The 11,998-nt window shown below is 49.1% G+C and overlaps 2 protein-coding genes across 3 annotated transcripts; one reads left to right on the top strand and one right to left on the bottom strand.

Moving 5' to 3' along the window:
- Nucleotides 1-2,593: 2,593 nt before the first annotated feature.
- On the bottom strand, nucleotides 2,594-3,283 carry LOC136112017 (feather keratin Cos1-2-like). Its single transcript, XM_071798175.1, has 2 exons — nucleotides 3,214-3,283; nucleotides 2,594-2,901 (listed from the first exon to the last, which is right to left on the bottom strand). The coding sequence occupies exon 2, from the start codon at nucleotides 2,897-2,899 to the stop codon at nucleotides 2,594-2,596; it is 306 nt and encodes a 101-aa protein (XP_071654276.1). The 5' UTR covers nucleotides 2,900-2,901; nucleotides 3,214-3,283.
- Nucleotides 3,284-7,970: 4,687 nt separating this feature from the next.
- On the top strand, nucleotides 7,971-8,742 carry LOC136111836 (feather keratin Cos1-2-like). 2 transcript variants are annotated; one of them, XM_071818145.1, is made up of 2 exons: nucleotides 7,971-8,102; nucleotides 8,416-8,742. In XM_071818145.1, exons 1-2 carry the CDS (start codon nucleotides 7,971-7,973, stop codon nucleotides 8,740-8,742), a joined length of 459 nt encoding a protein of 152 aa, XP_071674246.1. The 2 variants fall into 2 exon arrangements, with proteins under 2 accessions (XP_071674246.1, XP_071674247.1); XM_071818146.1 differs by having other exon boundaries at nucleotides 8,030-8,102; nucleotides 8,435-8,742.
- The last annotated feature ends 3,256 nt before the right edge of the window (nucleotides 8,743-11,998 follow it).

The raw sequence follows: 11,998 nt of genomic DNA on the forward strand, positions 1-11,998 counted from the left end.
TCTGCATCATCATCATAGAATACCAGGATGAAACAGACGAAAAGGATGTCCTGGACCAACCTTTCTTGGCAAAAGCACCGGCTAGACAAAATGGTCCAGTACCCTGTTTAACTGCATCGTATAGGTGTCCAAAGTTTCAGAATCCAGCACTTCCCTGGAGATAGTATACCAGTGTGTGCTTGTTCTCATCATGGATAATACTGCTCTGGTGTTCAGTCAGATTCCTCCCAGGAGTGGCTTGCACCTATTACCCATCATTTCTTCCATGTGACTGCTTGCAGAAAGGGAGTCTCCATTTGCTTTCTAGGCACCCGTGAAATACTGGAGCATGGTGCTGAGGTGCCCACTTAACTTCTCAAAACTGGGCATATCTAATTCTTTCAGCCTTTCATTACGCTGCGGATTCTTATTCCATTGATCGTCTTTGTGACCCTTCTCTCTTTAGTGCAGTCTTTGGCGGTTGTAGAGCTGTCCTGCAAGAGACCCTGCTCACCCCTGGGAACCGCATGGGCACACCAAAGTGCAGGGCTGTGCCCTCATGGTAGGACATCTCTCCCCACACCAGGCTCTGCAGTAAACAGCACCAGTCTTGGTGGTTACACTGGGAGGAAAACTATTTGTCCTAAGCCCAGGAAGCCAAGGCCCCTACATGGCGCCACGGACCCACTCTGCCCTGGGGCCCAGGCAATGGACCCCAGCATGGAGTGCCTCAGCGCGCAAAGAGAGCTGTCACCTAGAAGACCTGGACAATCAAGACACTCTTCTGGGTACCTGTATCTGCCACTCTAGATGGAAGTCTCTTGTGGACCTGCTGACTCATCTTTGGGGGTTCTCATTTCTCTTGATCATGATTGTCCTTCTAGAAAAGAAGTTCAAAGGTTCATGTCCCTCTTTGATATTCCCTGCCTGCAGACTATGTCTCTCGGTGAACAAGTCTTGGAAATGAAGAGGACAATAACCATGCATCATCCTATTTTCTCTGAAAAAAAAAAAAAAAAAGTGAATCTCAATTACAGTAAACTCTTTTGGAATGTGGATTTTCTTTGCAATGACAGTGGTGCGGTGGCATATTGTGACATCACAATTGAAGGGTATCACTGGGAGGGACAGGAAATCAAAGAATATTCCGTAATGGAAGTGACCTTGAAAGATCACCTCGTCCAATCTCTCATGGGAAAGAGAGACAAGATGAGATTATCTACCACCCTGTCCAGTCACATCCCAATTCCCGTGCTCCAGGGATTGCAAGAAGCAGATTTTCTCTCTCATGGGAGTGTTGCGACGGAGAAGTTTGCATATGGTGACATTACAATTAAAGGACGTGACTGAGAGGATCAAGCATCAAAATGACTGTGTCACCCAGCAGACAACACAAACTGTTTTCCTCATGGCAAGGAAAATCTACATCATTCTTGACACAACAGTGGCGGTGTATCAGGTCTCCACCAAGGAAATATGAGGAGGAAGAAGAATAGAGGTCATTTTCCACCAGGGTTAGAAGATACATGGAGAATACAGTGGCACATGGGGCCATGTGTCCACCCTGGGAGGGATGGGAAGCCCAGGGGAATGAGATCAATTTGCAGGTTTCTTGTTCTCGTTCGCCATGGTCCAGTACATGACCAGAAGGAATAAGAACCCAGACAAGAGTGAAGGAGCAAAGCTGTGGTGGGTTAAATCTACTATTTCAGTTGCTGCCAGAGGGATAAACTACCTTTGTTCCTGACTGAGAGAACCCGCTTACCCAGATAAAGGCCTGACCATACCAGGGTGAGGTGTGGATATGGTCCAGAGCAGAAAGGACCTGACAGAGCTCTGACCAACACTTCTGCTCTGCTGGAACTCACCATTGCCGTGGAATGGCAGATTCCCATTGCACGTAACTGGATGTGTGACAGTTCCTGGGTGCATTGGTTTCTTAATTGCCTCATTCTTAATTGCTTATTTTAAATGAGAAAACTCCCTTTTAGGTCTAATGCAGATTGTTGCTGGAGAATACATCAGGTGTAACTGGAAAGAGCAGAGAATGTTGGGTAAGAAATGCCTATGTCTTTGCCAAAGAGAGCTAAGCAAATAGACTGTCTAAATCATTAAGTTGACTGTCCCTCAAGAGCAACTCCATCCAGTTGAATTACGAAAACTTGAAACTGATTTACTGTGGTGTCAAGTGACCAATTTCCACTGCAGAGAGTCCCACCTTCCCCTTGATCCATATTTTTCCCTGAACAAAATGGAAGTGTTCTCTATGAGCAAAAGAGGACTCGGAGACTCAGGATTGGATGCAACACACCTTTAATGAGTTTCAAGAAGAAAAGGAAGCGGGTCACAGGGGGCACCATGGACACACACAAGGATGTGGTGAAACTCCTGCTGGGAGTCAGTCTGCCTGCCCTGCAGAGGGAGGGAGACCAACAGGTCACAGCTAGACTGGCCTTGGAAGACAGAATAAGCAGAGGAAAGAGTAAGAGACTTCAGTGGAAGAAGGAAACAGTGGTTCAAAGCTCTGAATGCAAAACCGTGGATCTCTGTCTCCTTTCAAGGACCATGTTCCAAGGTCTTGGGAGTTCCATGCCCGAGGATGTTGAGAGTATCTCTAGCAGGGGCGACATCTGCTGCCACAGTAGCGGCTGGTAATGCCGGAGAGGTCAAAGCCCCCAGAATTGATGGGAACTCCCTCAGAGCTGAGGATGCTGCCAACAGCAGCAGAGGTGGAGGAGCCCACAACAGTGTTCTGTGGGAAGGAGCTGAGGATGGGGCCAGGCAGGGTCACAATAACTGAGGAGGGCTGGATGGCGATGGTGGAGCTCTGGCACTGCCTGACACAGGGCTCATTGCAGCTGTTGGCCAGTGGGGTCGGGCCACAGGGCTGGCAGGGCACGCACGGGTTGCAGCAGGACATGTCTCTGGGACAGAGGCTCACCTGACAGAGAAGACAGGGAGAATTGCAACAAGGAGGCACATGAGAAGCAGCACGGCACCCAACCACCATGGAGCCAAGGCATCTCCTGGCCCAGCATATGCTGCCCACCTCCAATCCCAGGAGACACCTCCACTTAGTACCAGCATCTCTCTGCAGAAGACCTTCTCTCCCCCTTCCCTCTCCCATGAGAAGCAGCTTCCACACCAGGGCAGGAACTGTCCGTATCAGCTGAGACACACATTGAGGAAAGACACCTGATCCCGAAGGAGGAGGACAAGAGACTTCACACTCACCTGATTCCCAAGGAGAAGGAGGCGAGAGAAGTGGATGAGAGAGCAGGGAGTTGGGCTGCCTTTTATAGGAGTCCTGCTCTGCCTCAGGCCCAGGCTCCCTTTGTGGAAGTAATAATTTTCTGACAAGTTCATGGTGAATGCAAAACTGATCAGCTAATGGTATGGGCTGTGTCCTAGTTTCCTGCGCTGCCGCCTTTTCATTTCCTGGCTTCTGCCACGTGCTTTCATTACGAAGGCTTCTGTAAGTGTTGGGATGAAAAGCCCAGGATTTCCAGAGGAGACAGACGTCAGCACAGGCGAAAGTTTAAGCCCAAGTACTTGTGGCATCCTGTGCAGGGAGCTGATGTGCACCTGGGTCATTCCTCTGGGCTTCTTTGTGGCAAAGTTGTCAGAAAATGGGCAACACTCGTATGTTTCCCACCTGTTTGCTAGGACTGCCATTTAGGAAAACATACTGCCACAGAGGCACCCCGAGGTTCGTTTAAGGGACAATGGGGTCCAAAACAACTTTTATTATACCAGTGACAAGCAGCATTTTAGCACTCCAAAAGTGACTTAAATACAGGTTCGGATATCAGTTAAGGAAAATTATTAAGGGGCAGCAACTAATACAACAGGAAGTCCACAGAGTGCATGCACGTGGCTTCACCAAAACAATGCCGGAACCGTCTCTGAGTCTGGGAGGAATACACACTTGCCTGAACACGGTGCGGGATTATTCTTAAAGAGACACACGTACTCGTAGTGAGTACGGAAAGTTAGTACACTCGCGATTCTGCAAGGGTAAATTTATAATACACTCGCAATCCTGCAAGGGTTAATTTACTTACACGCGCAAATGTACACGGAATATTACACGTGCTTATGTGGAAGCACGGGAAGAAAATATACTCGCGATTGTGCGAGGAAATAATTTATACACGTGCTCGCACTGATCAGGGAAAGCTGCACGTGCAAATGTACACGGAAAGTACACGTGCTTGTATTAAGCACAGAAAGTACGCAAGCAAATGTGCACGGAAAGTTGCACGTCTTTATGTGGAAGCATGGGAGGAAAATACACCTGCGATTATGCGAGGATTAATTTTACCCGTGCTCATATTGAGCACGGACAGTTACACGTGCATATGTGAACGGAAAGTATAAATATACTCGCAATCCTGCGAGAAGTTTTACTCACACACATGGTGGCAAGGCAAGCAGAGTCTCCATCCTGGGGAGGGGGGCTCTCAGCAGCAGCATCTTGCTTGTGGTCCGAGAGACCCAGGTGAGTGGGTGCCTGGAAGCCAACCAAGATCTTCCTGGATTTGCAACAGTTATGGTAGTTAGAAGGGCCACGAGTGTCTGTCATTTCCATGCTTTATTTCAGCTTTCTATATATTCTATCACAAGCAGTCTCTTTCTCCTGCTCTTGCTCCCCTGTGGGGTTGGTGGGTGATAATGTCAATTGACATTTGTGCTTCTATACCCTGGACATATGATCGCTTTGCTTTGATGCATGCTATGTCCCCGCTTTCTGGAGATGCTGGGAAGCTGAAAAAGATTCTTTGCCTGAACCAAGGGATCCTCCTGCCTGGTCTAAAGGCAGTTCCCATTCACCTTGTTCCTAAGGTGAAGGAGGTGACTGAACTGTTTGAGGGAGTGACCGGTTGAACTGGTTTTTCTTCTGTCTTCACATGGCCTTGGGCTCAAAGGCACACACTGCATAAGCCACAATTTTCCTGCATGCTCCTAATGAATGGTAACATTGCAGGTAATGACATCACACGTGCTGCTATTTCTCTTTATGCTGCCTTTGATTTCCCGCTATATGACAGGGTCTCACAGTGCCTCAAGTGCCCCATCAAGGGTGCTTGGCTAAGAAGTGAGAGTAGCTCTGGAGAGACATTTTGGACAGGGCTGCGGCGGTGTCTCCTGAAGGGCTGGGCACAAGAGTTTGTCTGGACTTCAGCATGGTCCTGGGGAGGACATGGACAGAAGAGAAATACAATGATGGGGGACAACTGAATTCAGGGTCCCTGTGTGCTGGCCCTGAAAGAAACCTGAACTTCCTTGTGTTGCTGCTGCACCTAGAGCTCTGCATTTCACAGAATCATGAAATTGTTGAGGTTGGAAGGCACCTCTGCAGATGACCCTGCGCAATATCTCTGCTAGAGTAAGGTCAGCTCGAGCACATGGGCAAAGAGCTCTGTCGAGACTGGATTGGAGTATCTCCACAGCTAAGACTCCACAACCTCTCTGAACAACCTATTTCGAATTTGAGCACCTCCACAGTGAAAAAGCATTTCTTTGGACCTGTGGATGAGCAAGTGGGATGGGACATAGCAGTAAGGTTCTGCAAAGCAGGCGGAACCCCTGTGCCCCGTTCCACCACTGGTCACTCACCGCAGAGTTCCCGCCTCACTGGGTGTCTCAGTGACCCCAAATCCCACAAGGGGAGAGGTCTTTCCCCACAACTGTCTGATGGGAGCCAGGTGTGGAGCAGTGCACAGCCAAGACCCTCAGCCAGTCCAGAGGTGCCTTCTTCTGTCTGCCGTTGAGAGGTGTCCTATGCAGGGGATGCACCATCTCCCAGAACACTTTGAGGATGCTGAGGAGAGTCTCTCTGCCCTCATTTGGGGAAAAGGAAAGGCACTGTGGTGTAAGTCAGAGTGCTTGCATTTAAGGAATAGCATCCAGTTCTGGGCCCCCTGTTTAAGCAGGACAAGGAATTACTGGAGGGAGTCCAGCGGTGGGTTATGAAGATGACCAAGGCCTAGAGCATCTTTCTTACGAGGAGAGACTGAGACAGCTGTGTCAGTTCAGCCTGGAGAAGGCTGAGAGACGATCTTGTTAATGTTTACAAACGTCTCAAATGTGGATGTCAAGATGATGGTACCAGAATCCTTTCAGTGGTGCCCAATGATAGGATGATAGGCAATGGGCACAGAATAAAGCACAGGAGCTTCCATTTGAATATGAGGAAAATTTCTTTTCTTCTAGGGTGACAGAGCACTGGAACAGGTTGCCCAGAGAATTTGTGGAGTCTCCTTCTCTGGAGAAATACAAAACCCACCTGGACACATTCCTGTCCAATCTCCTATAGGTGTACTTGCTTAAGAGAGTGGGATGGAGTAGAAGATGTGCAGAGGTCCCTTCCAACTCCAAACGTACTGTGATTCTGTCAAAATCTCTTCAGAGGAGCACCAGTGGCTGTTTTCCCCTATGTGCTGATGCTAGCTGATGCTGGAGTTCCGCTATCCTTCTCCAGGCCATGATACCCAGAAGCTACATCTCCTGCATCTCAGACATGGCTAAAGGTTTGTAAGAACTGGTTTGAGTCAGTATGTCACTACAGGCTTGGAAAGAGAACTTATGGCACAGCTGGACTTATCTAATGTTGCTGACACTTGGGATCCTTGGCTCTTTCCAGCGTTGATGCTCTTTACGGGTGTCATTGGCTACATACCTCATGTTCACCACCTTTCTCCTCCCACCCTCTCCAAGCCTCATCCTCTTTCCTGTAGCTGCTGGCTCTGGCCAAGGGTCGGTCATGGAGCCAGGTGAATCCTGTCACTTCAAAGCTTTTACAGGAGTCCGGAGCAAGGACCCTGGGAAACAAATCAGCCCTTCTGAAGCTACCTGGAGCCAACATGAAATAAGTTGTCCAGGGTTAGGCATTCTCCTCATTGAGAACAGAGTGCTGTGGCCCTGTCCCTTCACTCTCAGACAAGGGGCTGAGACTATGTCAAGGCCTGCCACTGAAGCAGAGGAGTGTCAATGAGGGCCTTGGAATGGTTAGGCACAACTATGTCCACACACACATGCACTAAACACGTATCCAACATGCTCATGTGTGCAACAGGAATTTCAGAGATGCACAGACACAAGCAAATATGCACGAGGCCAGAGACACGCAAGGAATTGTACGGGCAAATAGAAACACGGTCTCACCAGAGGTACACAGGTGTGTGCACAGCCAGGCAGACAAGAACATGGATGTGCATGTAGGGAATCAAACAGACTGGTACACAATCATGCGAACAGGTGCATTATTGCAGATCAGCACATAGCCATGGGTGTGACTGAGGAACTGCCGGGGACACCCCCTCCATAGGAGGGACAGGGCACTATAAGCAGGGCAGATGCACTCGCAGCATTGCTTGAGGAGTCTCAGGGATGCATGGACTGCCCAGAGAGAGGAGAAGGCCAAAGAGGTTGCAATTTCCTCCTGAGGGCAGCTTAGGGTGAAAGAGAGATGGAAACATGAGTTGCAGCCCACCCACCCAGGAATATGACAGCCGATGACTGGTGGAGGGAGCCAGGAGAGAATGAGAGAGGTCATTGCACACAGTCACAGGAGCCCTTGGGGATGAGTCAAGGATTGCAGGGCTTGGAGCAGTTGGGACCCTTCCTGTCAGTAAGATCATACAAAAGAACCCAGCAGAGTTCCCCAGGCTGACATCACCTGCCTCCACTGGACCCCTCTGGCTCTTAGTCCCTGTCTTCTGAACACAATGATTCATCCTTGCCCCAGAAATCCCAGGATTTCTCATCCAGTCTTCAAAAGAAGCATCTGCGAGGCAATGGGCATGAACTAAAAAGATATACATAGTGACATGAGTCCAACCTGGAAATCCTTAGGCCTTTAATCCCGGCACTTACAGAACAGAATTTCATATAGGAAAGTATGTAGCAGATGCCAGGAAATGAAAACGCGGCAGTGCAGGAAACCAGGACACAGCCCATACCATTAGCTGGCGTGTTTTGCATTCACCATGAGCTTGTCAGAAAATTATTACTTCCACAAAGGGTGCCTAGGCCTGAGGCAGTGCAGGACTCCTATAAAAGGCAGCCCAACTCTCTGCTCTCTCATCCACTTCTCTCACCTCCTTCTCCTTGGGAATCAGGTGAGTGTGAAGCCTCTTCTTGTCGTGCTTCTGGATCAAGTGTCTTTCCTCTATGTGTGTCTCAGCTGATGCGGTCTGTCCTGGCCCTGGGGTGAGAGACATTTTCCATGGGAGAGAGAAGGGGATAGAAGGTCTTCTGCAGAGAGATGTTGGGACTTGATGATGGTGATTTGATCTGGGATTTGATGACGGGATTTGATCTGGGCAGTGTATGTTGGGCCAGGAGGTGCCTTGTGTCCTCTGTGGTTGGGTGTAGTGCTGCTTCTCATGATCAGTTCCTCATGATCTATTTCCCTCCTGCCCTCTCACCCAGGTGAACCTCTGTCCCAGAGACATGTCCTGCTGCAACCCGTGCGTGCCCTGCCAGCCCTGTGGCCCGACCCCACTGGCCAACAGCTGTAATGAGCCCTGTGTCAGGCAGTGCCAGAGCTCCACCATCGCCATCCAGCCCTCCTCAGTTATTGTGACCCTTCCTGGCCCCATCCTCAGCTCCTTCCCACAGAACACTGTTGTGGGCTCCTCCACCTCTGCTGCTGTTGGCAGCATCCTCAGCTCTGAGGGAGTTCCCATCAATTCTGGGGGCTTTGACCTCTCCGGCATTACCAGCCGCTACTGTGGCAGCAGATGTCGCCCCTGCTAGAGATACTCTCAACATCCTCGGGCATGGAACTCCCAAGACCTTGGAACATGGTCCTTGAAAGGAGACAGAGATCCACGGTTTTGCATTCAGAGCTTTGAACCACTGTTTCCTTCTTCCACTGAAGTCTCTTACTCTTTCCTCTGCTTATTCTGTCTTCCAAGGCCAGTCTAGCTGTGACCTGTTGGTCTCCCTCCCTCTGCAGGGCAGGCAGACTGACTCCCAGCAGGAGTTTCACCACATCCTTGTGTGTGTCCATGGTGCCCCCTGTGACCCGCTTCCTTTTCTTCTTGAAACTCATTAAAGGTGTGTTGCATCCAATCCTGAGTCTCCGAGTCCTCTTTTGCTCATAGAGAACACTTCCATTTTGTTCAGGGAAAAATATGGATCAAGGGGAAGGTGGGACTCTCTGCAGTGGAAATTGGTCACTTGACACCACAGTAAATCAGTTTCAAGTTTTCGTAATTCAACTGGATGGAGTTGCTCTTGAGGGACAGTCAACTTAATGATTTAGACAGTCTATTTGCTTAGCTCTCTTTGGCAAAGACATAGGCATTTCTTACCCAACATTCTCTGCTCTTTCCAGTTACACCTGATGTATTCTCCAGCAACAATCTGCATTAGACCTAAAAGGGAGTTTTCTCATTTAAAATAAGCAATTAAGAATGAGGCAATTAAGAAACCAATGCACCCAGGAACTGTCACACATCCAGTTACGTGCAAAGGGAATCTGCCATTCCACGGCAATGGTGAGTTCCAGCAGAGCAGAAGTGTTGGTCAGAGCTCTGTCAGGTCCTTTCTGCTCTGGACCATATCCACACCTCACCCTGGTATGGTCAGGCCTTTATCTGGGGTAAGCGGGTTCTCTCAGTCAGGAACAAAGGTAGTTTATCCCTCTGGCAGCAACTGAAATAGTAGATTTAACCCACCACAGCTTTGCTCCTTCACTCTTGTCTGGGTTCTTATTCCTTCTGGTCATGTACTGGACCATGGCGAACGAGAACAAGAAACCTGCAAATTGATCTCATTCCCCTGGGCTTCCCATCCCTCCCAGGGTGGACACATGGCCCCATGTGCCATTGCATTCTCCATGTATCTTCTAACCCTGGTGGAAAATGACCTCTATTCTTCTTCCTCCTCATATTTCCTTGGTGGAGACCTGATACACCACCACTGTTGTGTCAAGAATGATGTAGATTTTCCTTGCCATGAGGAAAACAGTTTGTGTTGTCTGCTGGGTGACACAGTCATTTTGATGCTTGATCCTCTCAGTCACGTCCTTTAATTGTAATGTCACCATATGCAAACTTCTCCGTCGCAACACTCCCATGAGAGAGAAAATCTGCTTCTTGCAATCCCTGGAGCACGGGAATTGGGATGTGACTGGACAGGGTGGTAGATAATCTCATCTTGTCACTCTTTCCCATGAGAGATTGGACGAGGTGATCTTTCAAGGTCACTTCCATTACGGAATATTCTTTGATTCCCTGTCCCTCCCAGTGATACCCTTCAATTGTGATGTCACAATATGCCACCGCACCACTGTCATTGCAAAGAAAATCCACATTCCAAAAGAGTTTACTGTAATTGAGATTCACTTTTTTTTTTTTTTTTTCAGAGAAAATAGGATGATGCATGGTTATTGTCCTCTTCATTTCCAAGACTTGTTCACCGAGAGACATAGTCTGCAGGCAGGGAATATCAAAGAGGGACATGAACCTTTGAACTTCTTTTCTAGAAGGACAATCATGATCAAGAGAAATGAGAACCCCCAAAGATGAGTCAGCAGGTCCACAAGAGACTTCCATCTAGAGTGGCAGATACAGGTACCCAGAAGAGTGTCTTGATTGTCCAGGTCTTCTAGGTGACAGCTCTCTTTGCGCGCTGAGGCACTCCATGCTGGGGTCCATTGCCTGGGCCCCAGGGCAGAGTGGGTCCGTGGCGCCATGTAGGGGCCTTGGCTTCCTGGGCTTAGGACAAATAGTTTTCCTCCCAGTGTAACCACCAAGACTGGTGCTGTTTACTGCAGAGCCTGGTGTGGGGAGAGATGTCCTACCATGAGGGCACAGCCCTGCACTTTGGTGTGCCCATGCGGTTCCCAGGGGTGAGCAGGGTCTCTTGCAGGACAGCTCTACAACCGCCAAAGACTGCACTAAAGAGAGAAGGGTCACAAAGACGATCAATGGAATAAGAATCCGCAGCGTAATGAAAGGCTGAAAGAATTAGATATGCCCAGTTTTGAGAAGTTAAGTGGGCACCTCAGCACCATGCTCCAGTATTTCACGGGTGCCTAGAAAGCAAATGGAGACTCCCTTTCTGCAAGCAGTCACATGGAAGAAATGATGGGTAATAGGTGCAAGCCACTCCTGGGAGGAATCTGACTGAACACCAGAGCAGTATTATCCATGATGAGAACAAGCACACACTGGTATACTATCTCCAGGGAAGTGCTGGATTCTGAAACTTTGGACACCTATACGATGCAGTTAAACAGGGTACTGGACCATTTTGTCTAGCCGGTGCTTTTGCCAAGAAAGGTTGGTCCAGGACATCCTTTTCGTCTGTTTCATCCTGGTATTCTATGATGATGATGCAGATGCATGCCTGGAGAGCAGCAGGGCCCTGCCAGGTGCTGAAGGAATATATGAGATATGTCTCGACCTGTGCCCAGGTGTGCTGGCCATGCACACTAGGTCAGGTAATGGAGGGGAGGGAATGAGACAGATGAGGCTGTAGTCTCTTCCCAGGTATTGCTGTTTCCCAGCCCCACTCCTGCCACCCTTTGGAGCCATTTCATCACTTAAGGCCACTGGCTATGGATTAGCCATGAATGTTTCCTCAGATGCAAGAGAAAGGACACAAAATAAAATCTGCTGCAGGGAGTCCCACCTTCCCGTTCCACCACTGTTTTCCCTCAGCAGACTGGAAGAGTTGCCTCAGAACAAAGGGAAACTCAAATGTCCAGGCTTGGATGCAGTACAACTTTAATGAGTGTCAAGAAGAAAGGGAACTGGTTCACAGGGAGCACCACGGGCAGCCCCAAGGATGCGGTGAAACTCTGGCAGAGTGTCAGTCTTACTACCCTGCAGAGGATAGGATACCAGCATGTCCCTACTAGGCTGGCCTTGCAGACAGAATCAGCAGAGGAAAGAATGTGAGATGAGAGTTGAAGAAGTAAGCAACAGATCAAAGCTCCGAATGCAATGTCATGGAGATTTATCTTGCCCGAGTTTCTTGCCCGAGGATGTTGCCAGCATCT

The sequence above is a fragment of the Patagioenas fasciata genome, chromosome 22 (genome assembly GCF_037038585.1).
Source record: "Patagioenas fasciata isolate bPatFas1 chromosome 22, bPatFas1.hap1, whole genome shotgun sequence".
NCBI classification, from domain to species: domain Eukaryota; kingdom Metazoa; phylum Chordata; class Aves; order Columbiformes; family Columbidae; genus Patagioenas; species Patagioenas fasciata.